Source organism: Cladophialophora carrionii (assembly GCF_000365165.1).
Source record: "Cladophialophora carrionii CBS 160.54 unplaced genomic scaffold supercont1.5, whole genome shotgun sequence".
Lineage (NCBI taxonomy): Eukaryota > Fungi > Ascomycota > Eurotiomycetes > Chaetothyriales > Herpotrichiellaceae > Cladophialophora > Cladophialophora carrionii.
This window is the reverse complement of record NW_008481830.1, coordinates 551,562-571,207: the sequence shown is the minus strand read 5'-3', so window position 1 is coordinate 571,207 and position 19,646 is coordinate 551,562. Positions and strand designations below refer to the sequence as shown.

Sequence of the window (19,646 nt, the reverse complement as noted above, 5' to 3'; positions counted from 1 at the left end):
ATGTTAGGCAGGCTCTGCCTGACTATTCAGGAAGCCAAAGAACAGTATACTCGCTTTGGCGACAACGTCTTTGGCCAAAGTCGCTGGTTCCACATGCGGTCCGTACTTTGGTATCCCAGACCAAAGTATGCGGCGATCAAGGTGCGACAAACGATCCTTGAAGTCGTCCGCCTTGGTCTTAGAGACCCCAACGTCGTAGATTACGAAGTGCAACGCGAGACGCTTGCCATGGATCCGCGGTTTGAAGAAGCCTGTCAATGGTATGAGTACCCTGACTTAGTCCGAGTTAGAAACCTGTTGACATAGTCGCAGCATGGTCGTATCCAGAAGGGTCGGTGGCGGCACGGAAGGACCATTTGTGCATCGAAGCCTTTTAAACGAATCCTCGCCGTACAACAGAGGTCTGCCTCAAAGATGCCAATTTGGCAAGCGGCAATGGCGACGACGGCCGCGCCAGTCTTCTTCGAGCGCCAACACGATGGCAACGATGCGTATATCGACGGTGGCCTGGGTTTCAACAATCCTGCAAAGATTGCTTACAAAGACGTCAGTGACAGGCATGATCTCCCACCAAAGATCGTCATCAGCATCGGGACGGGTGAGAAAGCGAGCCGGCCAGTGATGTCGCGAAGGAACCAATTGGGCGACATCATGGGATCGTCCGACGACCGCCGCCAGCGGCTCAAGAAATTGGTCGAGCTCCTTTTCAAGCATTCCAAGAACTGGTTAACAGACGTGGATGGAGTTGTCGACGACATGGGCTTCATGGCGAATATGTTCAAGTTCAAGTTCACGCGACTCTCCGTTCCGAATGACATCCGTCCGGGCGGCCATTGCCTGGGAGAAATTCCGCTAGATGATTGGCGGCCTAAAGATGGAGGATGGACGACCTTGGAGAGGTTGGAGAATCTGACCAATACATATTTAGCCCAGGCTGAGACTCGAGGAATGCTGGAGGAATGCGCCCGGGAGCTGGTCTTGCTCAGGCGACAACGCGCGCGGACGGAGCGGTGGGAGACTTACGCGATGGACGTCACCTACCGGTGCTGCGCCGACGAGAACTGCCATCCTGGGCCTTATTTGAAGAACAGACGCAGCATGAGACGGCATTTTGATGAGAAACATGGGGAACTCACCCGGGACAAAAGCCCCCAGGAAATGGAAAACATCCTAAACACCTGCCGAGTTGTGAAAGACGAGACCGGAGGCGCACGTAATGGCAGCGCGAGTCGGCGGCCGCCCCGCAAGGCACCAACGGGGTTGCACGTTGAATCTGAATACCTGTATCCAACTTGCACAGCCGGAGTCACTCGGAAAGGGCCGATACGACGGGAGAATGGGATATGATTGATGCCGGCCGGCCACCGCATGCCTGAAATGGGCGCGCAAATGGTGTGGGGTCAATGCACTGCTAGTCAAGTACGTTTAGTATGTTTAGAAAGCGACCTGTCCGACGATGAAATAGTATTGCACATCTCCAGAATAGTCGTAAACAAGTGTTTCAATCCGTGACATGAACGTCGTGCGAGGCTTTGTTTTATCCCCGCTTATCATTTAGTGTTGTTTAGCTCCGTCCGGGCGCGGTCTAAACCAGGCAAGTCCCGAAACCTTAACTCTAATGGGAGCTTTTTCGGCTTGCCGTGGACTGTCGAAGCGGCACCGTGTGCGCCCGTCAAACAAGGCAACTTCAGCTCACTGCACTCACTGCACTGACTGCACTGACTGCACCGCAGCTGGCCTCGAAAGAGCCAGTTTCCCTATCATGGCTACAGTACTACCCAGGCGAGGTAGCTACGTCTGCCGCTCATGCCAAAAGCTCTCTGCGGCACAACCGTTTCGGCGGCAGTTCATCTCCCAAGCCGCCCATCCTCCGAAGCAAGAAGCCTCCTCAAATTCCAGGCGCACCATAGCCGTACCGCTGAGAAAACGGCCGGCGCAGAGCCGGGATTTTCCACCTGCACAGAACAGATTGGCGCCAGCAAAGGCATCCAAGCCGGTGAATACGCGGATTCCTCCTGCGAAAGCCGCGGCCAGCACGGTTGATGACCCGGCTCAAAAATTGAAAGACTTTGAGAAATTCGTCGCACATGTGCAGTCCACCGACGCGGCAGCAGACCACGATGACGTCCTCGAAACCCTCATGGACATGTACGAGCTATCGAACGTGCTGGTCCACGGCACGAGAACCATATCGGACGAGAACGGCCTGGGCTCGAGCAGCACACCCTCCTCCCCCTCAACCTCCTCTTCCCAAGGCAAGGACATCGAAGACGCACTGCTCGACGACTTGGTGGAAGAAAAGTCAACAGCCGCACCGGTCTCGCGAACCGATGACTCGGTCTCAATGTCATCACACAGCCAAAGCCAGACCCAGAGTCAAGCCCTCCCCCAAATGACGGCGTCCTTCCGCACCAACGCCGCCGCCACGCTCTCCCACCTCTCGTACACCCTCCTCCGCGACCCGAAAGTCTACATCACCGAAGACATGCTGCAGATGTACGTGCGGCTGCTCTGCCAGCTCGGCAGACCCGAGTACCTCCCCGAGATCTTCCACCTGTACGCGACGAAACCGATCCCGCGCGCCGGCTCGGCCGGGCCCGTCAAGTTCTCGTCCCCGTGGCCCAAGCTGCCCAAATACGCCATCCCCATCGACTTGGCCGAGGCCGCGCTGGAGAGCGCGATCCTGCAGAAGAACCTGCCCCTGGCCGTGGCGATCATCGACACCACGGTCGCGGCGCCGGCGTTTCGCACAAACAGGATGCTCCGCAAGGCCGGCGTGCCCGGCGCGATTGTGGCAGCCACGCCGTTGGTGGCGTACGCGGGCGCCGACTGGGTCGCGCAGTGGCAGAACACCATGGACGTGGAAATGGCCAAGTGGACGGCCGTGGCGGGCGCGGCGGCGTACATCGGCACGTTGAGCACGATCGGGTTCGTCGCCGTCACGACGTACAACGATCAGATGGTGCGCGTCGTGTGGCGGCCGGGGACGCACCTGAGCAGCCGATGGCTCCGCGAGGACGAGAGGCGGTTCTTTGATCGCTTGGCTTTAGCTTGGGGGTTTCAGGACAAGGCGCGCTGGGGGGAGGAGCACGGCGTCGAGTGGAAAAGGTTGAGGGATGAGGTCGGTCTGAGGGATATGATTCTTGATAAGACCGACTTGATGGAGGGGATGCAGTAGATGGGGGATTTAATAAAGCGGGGATGTGTGAGATATAGTCGTATAGAAACTACCTGATATAAGAGGATAGGAATGAAGGAGACGGTTGCTCTGAGCAGGAGCATGAACGTGACCACACGCAGAAAGCTACAAGGCGGGACGGGAGGATACCCTTTTTCATTTCAAGACTTTTCTATTAGAATGGCTTTGTCGAGTATGTAATGTACCTACTCTTGCCTTTTCGATTGATCCCACACGCATGAGGCTACAAGGCGGAGAGGGAGGACACTTTTTTCATTTCATGACTCTTTTCTGTCGGAATGGCATTGTCGAGTACGTATCTACCCTCGACTTTTCGATCGGCTTTCTTCCAGCATGCAATCAGTCTTCTCCCAGCATGTGGATTCTTCGAATGTCGTTCTACCCTTGACTTTGTCTGCGCCACATGTCATGTCCTTGATTGCGATCTCGATTTTCTCATGTTCGTCGTTTCTCTTGTTGACCCGCCCCCCATGGCTGATATGACCATGCTACTTTGGTTGGAACATGGCGCAACCACCGCAGATAGAGACCACCGCAGATAGAGAGGATAGACATGTCGACCTTAGTACAATCTCTTGGGCGGGCTCATGCTGGCCTTGATGGTCAAGCTGCCCACGTTCTGCCATCCCTTCTTCAATAGCGAAACCAAGTAATTGATGGCCAACATGATGTTGCTGATCAGCTCGTCCTCGGTCATGCCGACGTTCCCGACCGCGACGCCCATGCACAGCACCTTCTTCAGCTGGAACTTGATCGTGCTCTTGACCTCGACGATCTTGCTGTTGAGATCCTCGTTGTGGGAGATGGGTGTGGGGAACTTGCCGGCCTTGGAGAGACCGGGGCCCAAGAGACGCGGGATCTGTTTGATCAGGGAGTCCGAGGACAGGAAGGCGTCGTACTTGCGCGCGAGCTTCTTGATCAGCTTCTTGTTCTTGTTGAGTTTCTTGAGATCGTCCGCGGACATGGCGTCGACGCCGGCGTGTTTGGCGCGGTCAATGTCATGCTGGTCACCGAGAACGCTGGTCTCTTGTCAGTACTCTGTGCTCTCTTGCATAATCTGCTTCCCCTCCACCCCTCCCTTGTCTCCGCGGAGTGTGACGTTCCCTTGGGGCCGGGTTTCTAGACATACCAGATTGCCATGTTCGGGCGCGGCACCGTGGGCAGCTTGATGCTGCCAGAGAATCGCTTGTCACGCTGCGGGTCATACGCCTTCAAGCCGATTTGCAGTTCGACAGTCTCCAGGAAGTTCCTCTTCTTCTCATTCAAGGAGTAATCGAGAAGTTGTTGTACGTTTGTGCGCACACCTGCAACTGAGACCTTCGACATGGTGAATGATGTCTCCCAGAAGAATTTATGACGTTTCTTTTGGTGTAGGCGATCGCGCAGGGTGTGAAGGCAAGGAGAAGGTGAGAGATAGAGATACAGAGGCGGAGAGATCAAAATTCATGGTGTGGGAAAAATGGATCGGATGGAGCTAACTGCTTACGGGATAGCGTTGCGGTAAATATTCGGCTGTTTTACCTTCTCATGCCTGTACCCAAGACCCCGCACCACCCGACCAAGGATTCACCAGGACACTGACACACTCTCTGACAGACGTATGTTACTGTTACGATGTGGTGAATTCCTGTTTGATCAGCCTCATTGACTCGTCCACCCCCTTGACCGCCGCTGCTTGACTGCTGGGACGAGGTGGAGTCACAATTGCAGCCCTCCACAAGCCGATAAACCAATCTTGGAGGCTGATGATCTCCTATGAATCGGACGAAGGCCCGGCTTGGGCAATGCAGAGAACCAAAGTGAGAATGAGGCTTTCTCACGAGTGAAGAACTCTCACCGTGGCTGGAGCAAGCCGGCGTGAGTTCCACTGATGACTCGGATCCCGAAGTGCCTCGAGCGCAGCTACGCGGCATCCCTGATCCGTAGCCACAGCCTCCTTCGCCCGTGATTCAATTCCAACCTTGCTGCAGGTGTTGCTGTCGGGCTGGAGTGGCTCAGCGTCCGAACCATCAAAGGATGAGCAGGCCACTTCAGGCAGGGCTACCATTAACGACAAATCCCGTCCCGACTAGAGTCCCCAGCGCTCAGTCGATTGCAGTCGTCTGCGTGAACCCTCCTGACCTGGCGGAAGACCTTCCACGGCGGCAGATGTCATGAGCACTGTGAAAGCGCCGAAAGCAAATAGCAAAGTGGCAGACAGTCACAAGCGTGCATTAAGTCAGCAAATTGTGGCAGTTCCACTCTGTTGGTGTGTTGAGCCTGCTTCTGAGCCTCTGACATCTGATCTGAACGCTCTGTTATCAGGCCGACTTGACGGGATATTTAGATATAAATCTCTTGGCAATGAACAACTATGAATCGGGGCATCGACGACGACGGAACCCGAACAATCGACGCCCGCGAGATCCCGGTACGACAAAACGCGCAAAGCCAGTGCGAAGCTCTCGCCAGCAGATCATACAACAGCTGCAAGCTGCAGATGCTCAGCGAGTCGACGGAAGATAGCCTGTCGAAGGTCCACAACCAAGGACCTGCCTGGCCGCTCAAAAGTCAGATGCGATATGTGTCTCACGGCCCCGACCAAAAATACCCTCGGTATTTTGACCAATATGGGAGATCATAGGAATGATCATGGGCTTTGGGAGGCACAAGACGAAGAAGCTGTCTCCACAGCGAGCCGAGACAGGCGTAGTTAGGAGGTTTCTAAAGGCACGGCAGATACAGTAGCATCGTAGAGGGCTTCCAGAGAGCAGCATCAGAATCTATGATATTACTTTGCTTCCTGCTTTGCACAAATCTTCTTGAATGGTAGAGTGCGATATTGGTGGGTATGCAGTATTTAAGCCACGAGTTCGTATGGCGTTTGGAATTGGCGCTATGAAAATGCCCATCTTATGTGACGGCTGTGAGTCATGGCTGGCAACGGAATTTGCCTAAGATCATTGATTCCCGCCCGAAACGCACTCGCAAGGGAGTTGCCTGCCATCAGCGTCCTAAGTCTGACACCAAGGCCGGCCGCGACTATGGGTTCCTTCTCCATTGACCTACTTCCTAAACCCGCCCCTGACGATGATACACTGCCTGAATATTCGGCAAGATTGAGAAGGCTTCGCCTAAGGGCCCTGAAAGAAGACGCGAAAAGTTTCATTTCCAAGTACGAGCATGAAGCCGACCAGCAACAGGATTTCTGGTTGAACAGGCTGAAGGCGGATCGTGTCGTCCATCTGATTCTGGCTCGTGAGGACGGAGCAAAACCGAACGAGACCTTACTGCAGAAAGCGTGGGTTGGGTTCGTGGTCATCTCTGCTGCCGCCAACGAGAAAGCCCCAGACAGCTTGTGGTCAGCCGAATGGAACATGGCGGCCCTTTATATCGAACCCGAAGTGCGTGGTCAAGGACTGGGAAAGCGTCTCATTCAAGCGACCATCGACTATATCAGAGGCGATGCCTCGACGGAAGATAACAAACCTGCATCCTGTGTCACGAGTGTCCGTCACGGCAATGACAACGCATTAGACCTTTACCAGAGGCTTGGATTCCGTATCGTCGACCCAAATGAGCACACGGAGAAAGACGGAAAAGAGTATCTCACGACAAAGTTGAGGATTGATATCCAGCGGGAGAACTAATTCGATGCGGGTGATGGTCATGAGGCCGTCACGGTTATCTGTGCTCGATGCCGTGCCCTACATAAGTATCGCTTCGCGTGTCATGCTCCATCACCACTGTAAGCAAAGGACATGTTGGCAGTAACAGAGGTTGGATAGCTTCAGGCAGTGATCAATAGCGATGGTAATTGTGTCAAGCCAGCCTCAGTCCTCAGTAGCGGCTGAGCCAACAAAATTGAAGGTTTCTGCGGCAGGAGGGCTTGGCACGCCGTGAATGCGAGTCCTTGTCGCAGGCCATTCAACTATCCGCTCGGGCACTCCATCTTGAGAACTTGTCCCCTTCCAGACTGACATTGTCCATCGACCGTCTCGAATTGTCACGACAACGTCCATTCTGATCTCGACACTGTACTGCCTGCTCCTTCGACAGCATTAGTGTCGCTCCGCCCTTTCGGTAAGCCAGATTATTGCAGCTGCCTGTCCCGAAAATCCATCGCCCGCGCTCGAGGACAAAGTGGCCACACAATATGTGCTTTCGGCCTGCGCGCTGGTGACAGAGATGTCCTTGGGTGCAGCTTTATATTTCACGACATCGTCGTGCTCCTTGTCTACTATCCTCTTCATTCTACCAGATCACCACACCATCCCCTGCGCATCTTCCAACAAAACTTTAGCTGACCCTTTGTGCCAGACCGCCTCATTCAAAATCTACTTCACCTCTCGACTTCCAGCGTAAATAACAAAGATGGGTCTGACGTTCTCGAAGCTGTTTGACCGACTATGGGGAAAGAAAGAGATGCGAATTCTGATGGTTGGTCTCGACGCGGCCGGAAAGACCACGATCCTGTACAAGCTCAAGCTTGGTGAGATTGTGTATGTGTTATCAGCTTCCACCCAGAAGCCTTCGCGCACGCTTTTAATACCCTGTACTGACGTCTGACAGCACCACGATTCCCACCATCGGTACGACAAGTGCCCTTTTTGTGACCATTCCCCACCTAACCCTTGTTCGCAGGCTTCAACGTCGAGACTGTCGAGTACAAGAACATCCAGTTCACAGTGTGGGACGTCGGTGGGCAAGATAAGATCCGGCCTCTGTGGAGGCATTACTTCCAGAACACTCAGGGCATCATCTTCGTGGTCGACTCCAACGACAGAGATCGTATTGTTGAGGCACGTGAGGAACTTCAGCGCATGCTCAACGAGGACGAGTTGCGCGACGCCTTGCTTCTCGTCTTTGCCAACAAGCAGGATCTTCCAGTAAGCTTCGCAGGCATCGCAGCCCTTGTCCTCTTGCTGACATGTCCCAGAATGCCATGAACGCCGCTGAGATTACCGACAAGCTGGGTCTGCACAGTCTGCGACAACGAGCCTGGGTAAGGTCTCAAGACGTGGTCCGACTGCACAAGTTTGCTGATCTATCATACAGTACATCCAGTCTACCTGCGCCACCTCCGGTGATGGTCTCTATGAAGGACTCGAATGGCTGAGCAACTCTCTCCGCAAGGCCGGTCACTCCTAAACAACTCCGTTCTGTACGCGCGAGCCACGGGCCAGATCAGTCGCCTTGAACACAACATTGCTCTACACACAGCTTATCTTTCAAAATTGTCTCCGCAGGACCTGCAGTCAGTCCTTGTATGTCCGAAAAATCGAAACGTGGCTGCAGCCAGCTTGCAAGGTGATAGGGTGAATAGGATGACAAAAGCTCCCATCATTCGATGCATACTCACGATCTGCTTTGTGGCTGGTGTGTCCCACGTCTCACATGGTTTTCCCGGGGGGAGTTGAGTCTCTTAGGTAGTGATAGTTCTGACCTTTTGTGCGAATTGCTGGCATACCTTGGTTTCGGCGGCAGGATCCGGGACCTGTAACTCCAAGTATTGCAGAAACACGAAGACAAGGTTGCAAGCAATGAATAGAATTGGGTTCCTTGAACGTCCTGCTCTTCCGAATAATGGCGCTGCCTGTCAAGCGAGTCGCACCGCCGTCACCTCGTGCTGCTCGTGCTGCTCCACAGGTCGGCCCCGTAAGGTGAAGGCAAAGCCCAAGTCCGCCGCGTGGAATGACGAGTTTCCCCAACTGTCAACTCGGGCACCAACCACTTACTACCTACAGGTACACACCTCAGAGTGTGCCACGGAAAGGCATATCACAATAAGCCCGTATTGATATATGAATATCTGCAGAGTGACAGCCCGTTCATCCTGCGGTCCTCACGGCGTCCGCGTACGCTCGAGTTATTTCCACCTCACACGAGCCTGACTCTCAGTCGGTCGCTGCCCAAACACCGCTACTGTTTGGAACAATACCTGAAGAGAGAGTGACAAGAGCCACAGAACAACAATATCTCGACAGTCGATAGTATCATGCCTGCTCCTCCACCACCTCCGCCGCCGCCGCCTCCCCCTCCTCCGGGTATGGGTGGCCCTCCTCCTCCACCACCTTTACCTGGGAACTCTCTCCCTGCCGCTCCGCCGAAGGCAGTTGCAAAAGGTCGGGTACGTTACAACGCCCCGGGCTGGTCGGCGGAATGGAGAAGAATAGATTGAACATGCGCGAGCCAAGTTGCTGACTTCATATGCAGGACGCTTTACTGTCGGATATTACAAAAGGCGCCAGGCTCAAGAAAGCCACCACAAATGATCGTTCGGCGCCTATGGTCGGCAAAGTCTCAGGCGGAGGAGGAGGGCCTGTTGCAGGAGCACCACCGGTACCTGGAGGGCTAAAAGCACCCAGTGGCCTCGCGCCGCCTGTTCCAGGTGGAGCGAATCGGGCCCGCAGCCACAGCGACGCCGGACGAGACTCAACAGCCAGCCTCGACGGACCTCCACAATTGGCGGGATTACTTGCTGGAGGTATCCCCAAGTTAAGGAAGACCCGAGGAGGAGTCGAGACTGGAGCGGGTGTGGATGGTGCTCATTCGGACTCGGAAACATCGACACCGGGTCCTCCCCGCCCTCCTGTTGCAGCACCGCCTCGTCTACCATCAATGCCTGCTCCTCCCATACCTGGGTTCAGACCTCCTCTACCTGGATCAGTCGATTCCGCGCCAGCAGTCCCGAGTCCACTCGCCAACCTGAAAAAGCCTCCTCCAAAGCCACTGTCCAAGCCCTCATCCGTGGCCAGCCTCGCGGCCGGAAAACCACCACCGCCTCCGCCAGCTTCGCGCAAAGTAAGCGCTGCTGCTCCTCCGCCGTCGGCACCACCTCCTCCGCCGTCGTCGTTTAGTTCTGTTCCTCCGGCACCGCCGCCGCCTCCACCGCCTCCCTCGATAAGTCCGGCTCCCCCAGCGCCGCCTCCACCCCCACCTCCAGCAGCGAGCCCGTCATTCGCACCACCACCTCCGCCTCCCCCATCAGCTAGCCCAGCTCCTCCTGCTCCTCCTCCTCCGCCACCACCGCCGACAAGTTCAGCACCCTCACTGGCACCACCGCCGCCGCCTCCCCCTCCGCCATCTCTACCGCCATCTGCCCCAACGGGACCACCCTCGCGATCAACACCACCTCCTCCTCCACCTCCAGGCCCACCTCCGCCACCCAGTCATCCACCAACGACAAACGGAGCAGGGTCGTCATTAGCACAGAGAGCTGCTGCCACTGCATTTGGCAGACAACCCTCCTACCAACCCCCTGATGCGCCGCCCTCTCCCTCGTCTCCCATTTCGCCACCCGCATCTCGACGCGTCTCTCAGATCCCATCGCGTCCAGGACTAGACCCCAGCTCATACACACTAACCAACGGAGGCTCATTTGGCCTCTCCAGCGGGTCAGGAGGTCCGATCCGCATCGAAGATAACAGATGGAAGTTCCAGGATGAGAGCCAGTTGCCTCCGCCACGGCAGTTTACAGGCGTCCAGAAGAGATACAGGGCAGGAAGGGGGAGTACTGTTCCCCTTGATCTTGCGAGTCTGGGATGAAACGCCACTAGCGAGGGATGGCTGTCACCGTCCACGGAGATCGAGAGCGTACCGTCGCTGCCCGTAGTCTGCGACATCCAGGTTAACGGTCCACATCCGATGCGCGGCAACCCTTGCTGAGTCAGAGTCCCCCCTGTGGCCTTCATCGTTTTCGGTTTGCTCTGATTGAGTTCTCGTGCGAGCCACACTTCTGGTGAAACCTGGGAGCGTGCAGAGAAGCGAGGAGGCCGCAGGAAATACATCCGCACGTCGTTTGAGCACGACGAGAAGCCACGCACTGAATGCAGGTCTGGAAGTTGTTTGGGTAACGCCTGGCTGGCCAGGCGCGCAAGCAGCGATCACCATTGAAGAAGTCCGAGGCATAATCCACGAAAGTCAGCATGGTGCTGGGAGTGATACTGTACGGCAAAGGCCAGCAACATTGGGAGACCAAGTGACAATCGAAGCAGGAACGCGGGCAACACAACGAGAAGAGAAGCCCGTGAGAGCCGTAGAATGAAAAGTAACACGGGGATCTATGGATGAGAAGTCAATTCTACCCGGCTACTCGGCCATCTCGTCTTGTCCTGTGTTTCTATTCTCACCGCCCGGCATCAAACTCATCACCCTCCAGACTTAAGTATCGCTCACTTATCCTTGACCTTTGCCTCTTATGACTCTCCCCGCCGGGATATTCACTTTTCCGTCACCCTCCCCTGCCTGTCCAGGACAGCAACGAAGTACTTCTCTCACCAGCCCACTTATCGAACCCTCCCCGTGTTTTACCTTCCTGCCTCACCACCCTCCTTGCCCGACTTTCTTTCACTCCGACCATCACCCGACATTTCACCCGACCGACGGGACTTCCTCTCTGCTTATCTACCCTGCTACCACCCCTTTTCAAAGATCTATCTAGTATGTATTTCAGGAAGCACCTTGCGGCCATCCTCTCTATGCTTGTACGAGAAGACTGACTGAGTTCAAGCAGATCGCACTACATCGACGCCGTCGCCTCAGATCCACAAGACGACTTTGACCCTAAGAAACACAGAATCTCAAATCGACAAGCCTCAAAATGCCGATGGTATGGAATGACGAGGCCGACGCACGGGTGAGTCTAGACTTTCAGCTTGCGCCTCTGGGGGTGGACATTACTTCCACTCCGTACCCGAGCCATTCCCGTATAGCACGAATGAAGCTCAGCTCTTATTTGAACGCGCGCTTGGAAACCAGAAGACTGACTTGATTTCTCGGCACATAGCTCTTTACCGCTGTGCTCGCTACGACAGACGTGAAAATCGATTGGAAGGCAGTTGCTGCGCTTATGGGTCCTGGTAAGTCTGCCTCGGAGATTTCTACCATGCCACCAGTCGAAGCGCATCACAATACTGTCGTCAGTCGCCACATCAGAGACATGGCATACCGGGATGAGATGGGATGTTGTGGTTCTACGTGGGCGTGCCTGTGCCCTTGTCTTTTCCTTGTCTCGGCCTCGCCTTCATGTGTCAAACCCGGCACTCCACGTCATGACTGCAACGGGCATGCCATTCTGCTACGCTTCTCGGGTGGATGTGAATGTGACTGTGGATGTGGATTCGAACGGCCAGACGACCGAACATGCTTCTTTCCCGCCTCTTTCGCATTGTTTGAGCTGAGCTCAATCCCTGAATCTTCTACCAACCACCTTCCTTTCTCACTCGCTTGCTTCGAAATCTATCAGCTAACACGGCGGCATCAGAATGCACGCCAAAAGCCCTGACTCACCGCATCACGACCATCAAGAAGAAAGCCGGAATATTATCCAACGGTAGCAGCACCGCGACTCCCGCCTCAGCAACTCCTGCAGCCCCCGTGTCCGGCAAGCCAGCAAACCCACGAAAGCGTGCTGCCAAGTCTGACGCGACCGCGAATGCCGACAGCAGCGTAAAGGGAGCCATGGAAGACGACGCTGACGACGGCGCTCCAACAGCCAAGAAGGGAAAGACCAAGGATACTCGTAAGGGGTTTAAGAAGTGTGCTCCCGCCGCTCCAGATATGACTCCCGGGGAAGAAAGCAAGAATGTCAAATGCGAAAGTGATTGTGAAGGCGATAGCGATGGCGTCCAAGAATGAGGGGAATGTCAGGTCGGATCGTTAGACGGTCATTCATCATGTGGATGATTTTCTTTTCCGCTCGACTACCGCGTCACCTCATGGAAATGCACAGAGCTAGATACAGACAACAGGCAGGACGAGCAGATCCGGTCCTCGGAATCAGGCATTGGCATAGCACAGGTATTGGTGTCGACATTGGCATTAGCATAGCAGAGGCGTTGGCATAGGCACGGATATTGGAATAGAGCACACCCGACAAAGGCAGAGTAGGGCAGATGATCGACGGAACGAGCTGAAGTTAAGCAGAGCATGAGCATGAGCATGAACATGAGCATGAGCATGAGCATGAGCATGAGCATGAGAATGAACATGAGAACGAGCTTAAGAATGAGCTTAAGAACGAGCTTCAGAATGAGCTTAAGAATGAGAGTGAGAACGAGAATAACCTTGATCTTAATCTCGATATGACTTCAAAAGAGCATACTAAACCTGAGTATTCTGTAGAGCAGAGTGGATTAGATCGAGGTGGAGATTCAGATGAAGTGGAGCGGAGCGGACGAGCAGAATCGTGAGCGGCCAAGCGCGGACACGTCGCAGTACGGTTCCATATCGCGGACAACATGATGTGGTTCTCTATTTAACATACCTAGAGATCGCTATTGCTGGGTGGCATGGGTTGTCGAAAACACTGCACTACACTGCACTCCACTGACACAGCGTTGGAAGCTCGTTCATACACACGCATACAGTAGCACGACGATCGGAGGCATAGTTGTTCAGTCGTTCAGTCGTTCAGTCGCTGGATGTCTCCTCTCATCTCATCTCGTGTCGTCCCCTCACATCACAGCACGTCACAGCACAACACATCCCTTCATTCTCGTCTCGTCTCATTTTAACCTTCATCTCGTACCATGCATGGGCGATGGAGCGCGAGATGTCTTGGTACATTGTCCTCGTAGCAATAATCAGCCAGCCAGTCATTGCCAGACAATACCTGGTACCAAGGCCAGGACCGGCACCAGTGCCATTAGTAAATACCTACGTGTTGGACTCTCCTAGGTTTTGTCTTCTCTGGCGCCTTGGGTCAACGGGGAGGAAATAGGATCAGAACATAAGATTCAGGTTCAGATTCAGATTCAGATTCAGGTTCAGGTTCAGATTTGTTTAACACGTTGCCGTGTTTGCTTCACTAGTTTGTCTCATTCACCCGTTCATCCACGACTCGTTCTCTACGCTGTACACTACTACAGTATACATGTACAACAACGCTCAAACAGTACAGTACAGTACAGCACAGCACAGCACAGAATAGCATTGAACAGTCTACCTTCCTCCAAGGAAGCAAGCAAGGAAGGAATACTTTGGCAGAGATCCGGCCTGACTTCCAACCCCAGTATCCAGATCTGGTCGAACCGGTCGCATCGCGTCTAGCGGCAAAACAACGTGAATATGTACGTCCTCTGTATTTTGCAGGTGGAAAGCAATAGTGTATGACGAAACCGTTGTCGGCACATCCACACATCCACAATGTGTCTGCGTATCGAAGCACGGGATCTTGGAATCCACAGCCTCTGACCCCTAGTCTGAGAACGATATCTCTCGCCCCGTGCGGTCTGGTCTGAACACGCCCACTTCTGTACCCCAGTATTTCTTTATTTGCTTGTAACTCTGAAGATCGAGGTCGTCGCCACCGTCAGGCGTCACGCCTCACGCCTCAAGCACGAATATCCCCTCCTCCTCCACCTCACGATCATTATCAGAACCGTCCCCAACGGATCCCTTGACCTTCCCAATATGAGACCCCCGCGAAACTTGTTGGACCGAGTTATGTGCGCCGAGAAGACAGAGCCAGAAACGTTCCATGTAGTGTCCCTCTTCTGGATTGACGTCCTCCAAGCCGTGGAAGTATTCATACGCCCGTACATACACTTCCCGTGACCGTCGCTGGACGGCGTGGCGTGTGGCGGCGAATAACGCCCCCTGCGTCCATCGGATCTCGCTTGGTGGGGTTGTCCATCGGGCATCCGTCTTGTCGGTCGTGCTGTTGATCAAGTAGTTGAAGAATTGCTCGGGTGTGTACTTGCTGAGGTGGAGACCATTCCCGCGTCGTTCGACCCAGGACGGTAGGTACTTGACACCGGCCCAGTCGGAGAAGGTGTTGATCTTTCCGAGAGGCAGAACGCAGCCTTGAGGTTCATTCTGCGCTTGGAAGTCTTCGCACGCCGTCAAATTTGGGAGATCTGTCAGGCGCTTTGCCATGCCTACAATCTCATCCAGTGTGAGGTCAGTGTGCGCGGGTGTACCATCGTTAGTGCCGTGGATGTTGCCCTGCAGGAAGAGCGTCACGTCTGCGAGGGAGTCATAGTTGTGGACGATGTGATGGAGGTAGGTGTGGGATTCACGACCCCAGTTTGGGAGTGCCTGAGTTTCTCGGTAGAGAGACGGATTGGGCGGGGATTGGCCTTTGCTGTACACCGAGGCGACGTTACCATAGGATGACAGCCAATCCAGGGACTCATTGTAGTGGGCGATGACGATGTCGAGATGGCGGCTGTCCGGTGTCGGCGGAAGCGAAGGGGATGAGGTGATGGAGTGGGATGGAGTGAGATCTGGGGTGAGCAGGTTGGATGTTGACGAAGTCATGGTTGATGTCGGTGGAGGTTCCCGAGGAGAGATGGGTGTTTCGATCGTTCTTAAGTAGCGGCTTCTGTATGCTCAGAATGTTGCCAGGCGTTGAGGCTGATTTTGCTGGCTATTATGCGCCACCACAAGTGAGGTGACAAGCAGCTGCTGTCACACCTGTGGTGCTTCGTCTGGTGCTTCAGTGCTCAGTGCACAAAAGTAGAGAAGCGGATCAGCCAGCCGCCGAGAGAGCCGGAATCGTTGTAAAGTGGGCTTGAGCCTTGTCAGGAATGGTAGATCGTAGGCATGCCTTGCACGCACAATGGGAGCGCCTTTCCAGTAGTGCGAGACGAAAGGTACTCGATTTGCGCAGCGACGCTGAGGAGAGAAATCTTGTGTGGATCTTTTCGCACTCGATCCTCATCCAGACATAGAGAATCTGCGAAACATTGAAATGACCCCTTAGACAGCCTTGGCCGCGTTTCTGTAAAAAAAGGTCCCATAGGCTGCGCGATGTTAGTCTTGCCATTGCCACAGGTCAACCCTGGTCGAAATCTGGAGTGTTTCAGCCCTTCCATTCTGCGTATCTACTAAATCCTCAAGAAATTCCCCCTCCTCGAGCACTGGGTTCGAGGGCGATATGGTTTTCGCGAGGTATGTCGGCTGTGGCCAGTGATTGGTGTTTCGTCGGATAGGTACCCGAGGAGCACCATCTTGCATTTCAGGTGCATAGATGCAGCTCGCTTTATGTCTTGGGGTACCCAGTTTGACATTCGAGAAACACAGTGACTAGTCACTTTACTGCTGGCATGGGCTGGGGCTGATTCCTGTCGCGGCCGAAGAATGGTGGGCGCACTTGTGTGTAAGCTGAAAAGTTATGGAAACTCCCGGACAGATCCACGCCACGGCGACATCTGATTTTCTGGCATGTGGCGTTGGAGTGTTGTCTGATGAGAAGCCGGCCTGCCTCAACACGAAGCGCGCAGGATGCGTGCTGATAGGATCTCGTCTGAGTAATATGTGCTGCGTTGGTGCCTTGCATTACTCTGCATTTTCTGGGGATTGAAGCAGCATCGCCTGCCGAAGCTGCCATAGTACAGTAAGATCGGTTGTGTTCGGAGAAATTGGGGCAGGTGGAATGGTACACTTTGAGCTTGCGATCCAGGAACGTGGTACTCCGTGGTTATGCACGAGAATAACTGTGACAAGAGCTCTCGCGTCCACTATGCCCATTTGATGTCTCGCTTCTTGTCGCTTGACTTGGCAGCTGAAAAAGGAGGGCAAGCCACGTGATGCGGAGTTGTTCAATCGCCAGCCAAAACATGTGCATGCAGTGTCAGACTCGGGGTTTGCATGGGAGTGTTCTTTGACATGGTAGCCCAAGTGCTCTGAGGCGCAGCTGATACCTCTGTCCGAGTAAACACAAGTCACTTGGGCCCATTCAGGTAAAGCGCAGCTGTGCTTCTCCTTCCAGGCAGCCAGGCTATCATGTTTGGCCGGACATTTTGTCAAAGCATCGGTCCACATCCCCCCTCGTCCACCTGCTTTCGAGATACTCGGCCCCGATACTTGTGCATAAACGGCTTCTCACTTTGCTCACCTGATTAGACGGTCCAAGGGAAGAGTGACCTTCACAAGTTGACTGGTGCCCTCGGAGAGGACGGCCGATCTTGCATCCCACTAATGACCTAGATTTTCTGAATGGATGCCAGATCAGGAAGTCAGCGGCCGCATCTGAAAGACTTCACAGGCGTCTCACGATACGATCTAGCCCGTTAATCTCCCTAGAGATAATCTGAGGCTCGAAGACGGACTGACGGAGATCTCCATGACTCTGGTCTAGTAGAGCTCGAGAGTGCACTGAACATGCGTCGTGGTAAGGAAGCCCTGTCAGCCAGGGCATGCCACGGGTGGGCGGTCAAGACGAAATCGACCATAAAAAGGGTCAAGACTTTACTCGGACCAGCTGCCGATGCATCTCATGCGTACTTGCGGTTCAAGCGAAGAGACAAGTTGGGGTGCTTTCTGCTAGTGGCTGAAGGATTTCCGTACACTCCCGGGATCGAAACGCAAAAGCTGACACTGGATCAAACGACGTCTGTATCTCGCGCGAGTAAGCAGGATTCTCGGATGCAAGTCGTCTCCGCCTTTTGGATACGATCTCGGGATAGGCATCGCTGGATGTGGTAATCGAGATTACCTGGATCTGGTGGTTATCACCGACTGAGTCGTTCACGCTCTAGAATATCTTCTCTTCTCGAGCGCTTGAAGACCCCCATTGTGCCGCGTATAGAAGCAGCAGCTGGCATGGATAGCGCACTTATTATGTTTGGAATGTCGCGAAGGGAAAGTTGCAGAGGACATAGCTCAAGGTCAAATAAGCGTCGAAGAAAATCGCCGCTGATCGATCAAGGCTGAATTCTGAATCTCAGCCTTGTCGGCCCGCCAAGCGTTGCCAAGCCACGTCGTCTCCACTCCCGTTCGCCTACAAAATTTCTTTGCTGCGCTCGCCTCGACCTTGCCCTTCTTTTTCTTCTCCCATCATCAGTAGAGGTGTTAACATTACCTTATGTTATACATCCACCGGAGCTCCACTACGGTGGCTTGCTGAGGGTTATTCTCATGATCGATGGATCTCCTTCCGTTCCCGGCTTCGCAGACGAAGTTGCACCGTCCTTTTTCCCAAACACATATGGTTGCATGCCAGTCCGTGGCGTGTAACTGTGGAGGAGATGCTACAATCAATACAATCAGACAATCTGCTTTGTGAAGAAAGCTAGGAACCGGTGGTCCGCACAGAAGGGCAAAAGCAGCTTCGCCCTGAGCCGGTTGAACTGCGAGACCAGCGGCATCAAGAGGAACATATTTCAAGACGACTCTTGAAATGTCGAGCCTGGATGCATTTTATCCTTCCCAGTCTCGCGAAGAGCCCTAGCCCTTTCACGGTCATGCCTCGGCGCCTCGCTATGTATTTGATCAAGTTGAATTTTTGTCCAGCCGTTTCACTCATCAGTCTATTTGTAACTTGGATCGTTTTCGTTGGCCTCCCGCAAATTCACACAGGCACCGCTCAGGAGACAGCCATCCTTCCCGCTCTGCCCAGCTGGATCCTCGCTCCTGTGCCTCGCTCATCACTTCGTAGAGTGGCCCAACTGACGGAACCGTCGCTCTTCACAAGGCTCAGCTCTAGCTTGGTGCCCATGATCTTGTATTGACTCTTGTCCGCATCGATTTGGGCGAACAGTGGCATTACTGTCGTGAATCTCTTGCCATCTTGAGTTGGTAGATCCAAACCAACCGTGAGACCATCGTCGCCGAATTCCACTTTTGCCTTGTCCTTGTCGATCTTCTTGAGGTAAAAGCTGGCAATGACGGTCGAGGCGGTCTGATAGAAATCGTTCCGCACGGTCTCGAGCTGTTGTTCTGATTGTTCGGTGGTCTCGCCGTCGAGTCCACCGTCTGCTTTCTTTCTAGGCCTGCCTACATAGCAGTGCCTCTTCCTGGTTTTACAGCCCTCGATCTTCATGAATTCGTCGAATTCAAGGACGCGTCTCTTGCAACATGTCCATCCTTTGCTTCCCTCATGGAAAAGAGGTACCCCTGGGTGGTATATACACTCCTCTTCGTCTCTTGGGATTTTGTCATCTCTTGACTTTCCGCACCCTCTCCGCTTGCATGTGGCGCTCGAAGGGATCTCTGTACCGGGGTCGTCTGACTCGTCTTCGGGGGGTTCAGGTTTGGGTGTTACGGAAGGCGACGGTCTTTGCGGCGCTGCAAGACTAGGTGCCAGTGGTCGGGTGATAGGGACGGAAGACGGTATGGGTGCGGCGGCAACAATGTTCGAGGCTTCGACTGCTTCGGGTTTCGGAGCGCTTACTGGGGTGTCGTCGATGGTGGAGTGTTTGCCTTTGGTGCAGGGAGGGATGTTGAGGAACTCGTCAAAGGTCAGGACACGGGGTTTGCAGCACATCCAACCTGTCAACGTAGCATCATGTTAGTAGTGTCACGAAATTAAACCTCGAGAAGCACCATGGTCCTGAAGCACTACAGCCATCGATGGTGGTCGACGAACCTTTTTGCCCCTCGTGGAATTCCGGAGGCCCAGGGTGATATGTACACTCCTCATCAGGGTTTGTAAACACCTTCCCGCACCCCTTATGGACACATTTTTGCGCCATTTTGTCTGGAAAAGAATGTCTTGAATGTAGCCAGAAGTAGTAGCAGC

The 19,646-nt window shown here is 54.1% G+C and overlaps 9 protein-coding genes across 9 annotated transcripts; 6 read left to right on the top strand and 3 right to left on the bottom strand.

Moving 5' to 3' along the window:
* Nucleotides 1-1,347, top strand: G647_06032 (uncharacterized protein; the record flags this gene model as incomplete). The annotated part of the gene is made up of 2 exons (XM_008730357.1): nucleotides 1-285; nucleotides 313-1,347. 2 exons carry the CDS (start codon nucleotides 1-3, stop codon nucleotides 1,345-1,347), a joined length of 1,320 nt encoding a protein of 439 aa, XP_008728579.1.
* Nucleotides 1,348-1,762: 415 nt separating this feature from the next.
* G647_06031 (uncharacterized protein) lies at nucleotides 1,763-3,178 on the top strand (the record flags this gene model as incomplete). Its single annotated transcript, XM_008730356.1, has 1 exon — nucleotides 1,763-3,178. The coding sequence occupies one exon, from the start codon at nucleotides 1,763-1,765 to the stop codon at nucleotides 3,176-3,178; it is 1,416 nt and encodes a 471-aa protein (XP_008728578.1).
* A 583-nt stretch (nucleotides 3,179-3,761) lies between these two features.
* G647_06030 (60S ribosomal protein L10a) lies at nucleotides 3,762-4,525 on the bottom strand (the record flags this gene model as incomplete). Its single annotated transcript, XM_008730355.1, has 2 exons — nucleotides 3,762-4,218; nucleotides 4,329-4,525. The coding sequence occupies 2 exons, from the start codon at nucleotides 4,523-4,525 to the stop codon at nucleotides 3,762-3,764; spliced, it is 654 nt and encodes a 217-aa protein (XP_008728577.1).
* A 1,697-nt stretch (nucleotides 4,526-6,222) lies between these two features.
* G647_06029 (uncharacterized protein) lies at nucleotides 6,223-6,828 on the top strand (the record flags this gene model as incomplete). The annotated part of the gene is made up of 1 exon (XM_008730354.1): nucleotides 6,223-6,828. The coding sequence occupies one exon, from the start codon at nucleotides 6,223-6,225 to the stop codon at nucleotides 6,826-6,828; it is 606 nt and encodes a 201-aa protein (XP_008728576.1).
* Nucleotides 6,829-7,552: 724 nt separating this feature from the next.
* Nucleotides 7,553-8,329, top strand: G647_06028 (ADP-ribosylation factor; the record flags this gene model as incomplete). The annotated part of the gene is made up of 5 exons (XM_008730353.1): nucleotides 7,553-7,680; nucleotides 7,751-7,770; nucleotides 7,823-8,067; nucleotides 8,118-8,183; nucleotides 8,237-8,329. The coding sequence occupies 5 exons, from the start codon at nucleotides 7,553-7,555 to the stop codon at nucleotides 8,327-8,329; spliced, it is 552 nt and encodes a 183-aa protein (XP_008728575.1).
* Nucleotides 8,330-9,176: 847 nt separating this feature from the next.
* G647_06027 (uncharacterized protein) lies at nucleotides 9,177-10,726 on the top strand (the record flags this gene model as incomplete). The annotated part of the gene is made up of 2 exons (XM_008730352.1): nucleotides 9,177-9,308; nucleotides 9,395-10,726. 2 exons carry the CDS (start codon nucleotides 9,177-9,179, stop codon nucleotides 10,724-10,726), a joined length of 1,464 nt encoding a protein of 487 aa, XP_008728574.1.
* Nucleotides 10,727-11,780: 1,054 nt separating this feature from the next.
* On the top strand, nucleotides 11,781-12,817 carry G647_06026 (uncharacterized protein; the record flags this gene model as incomplete). Its single annotated transcript, XM_008730351.1, has 3 exons — nucleotides 11,781-11,816; nucleotides 11,967-12,039; nucleotides 12,444-12,817. 3 exons carry the CDS (start codon nucleotides 11,781-11,783, stop codon nucleotides 12,815-12,817), a joined length of 483 nt encoding a protein of 160 aa, XP_008728573.1.
* Nucleotides 12,818-14,506: 1,689 nt separating this feature from the next.
* G647_06025 (uncharacterized protein) lies at nucleotides 14,507-15,442 on the bottom strand (the record flags this gene model as incomplete). Its single annotated transcript, XM_008730350.1, has 1 exon — nucleotides 14,507-15,442. The coding sequence occupies one exon, from the start codon at nucleotides 15,440-15,442 to the stop codon at nucleotides 14,507-14,509; it is 936 nt and encodes a 311-aa protein (XP_008728572.1).
* A 3,049-nt stretch (nucleotides 15,443-18,491) lies between these two features.
* Nucleotides 18,492-19,599, bottom strand: G647_06024 (uncharacterized protein; the record flags this gene model as incomplete). The annotated part of the gene is made up of 2 exons (XM_008730349.1): nucleotides 18,492-19,396; nucleotides 19,494-19,599. 2 exons carry the CDS (start codon nucleotides 19,597-19,599, stop codon nucleotides 18,492-18,494), a joined length of 1,011 nt encoding a protein of 336 aa, XP_008728571.1.
* Between the last annotated feature and the right edge of the window lie 47 nt (nucleotides 19,600-19,646).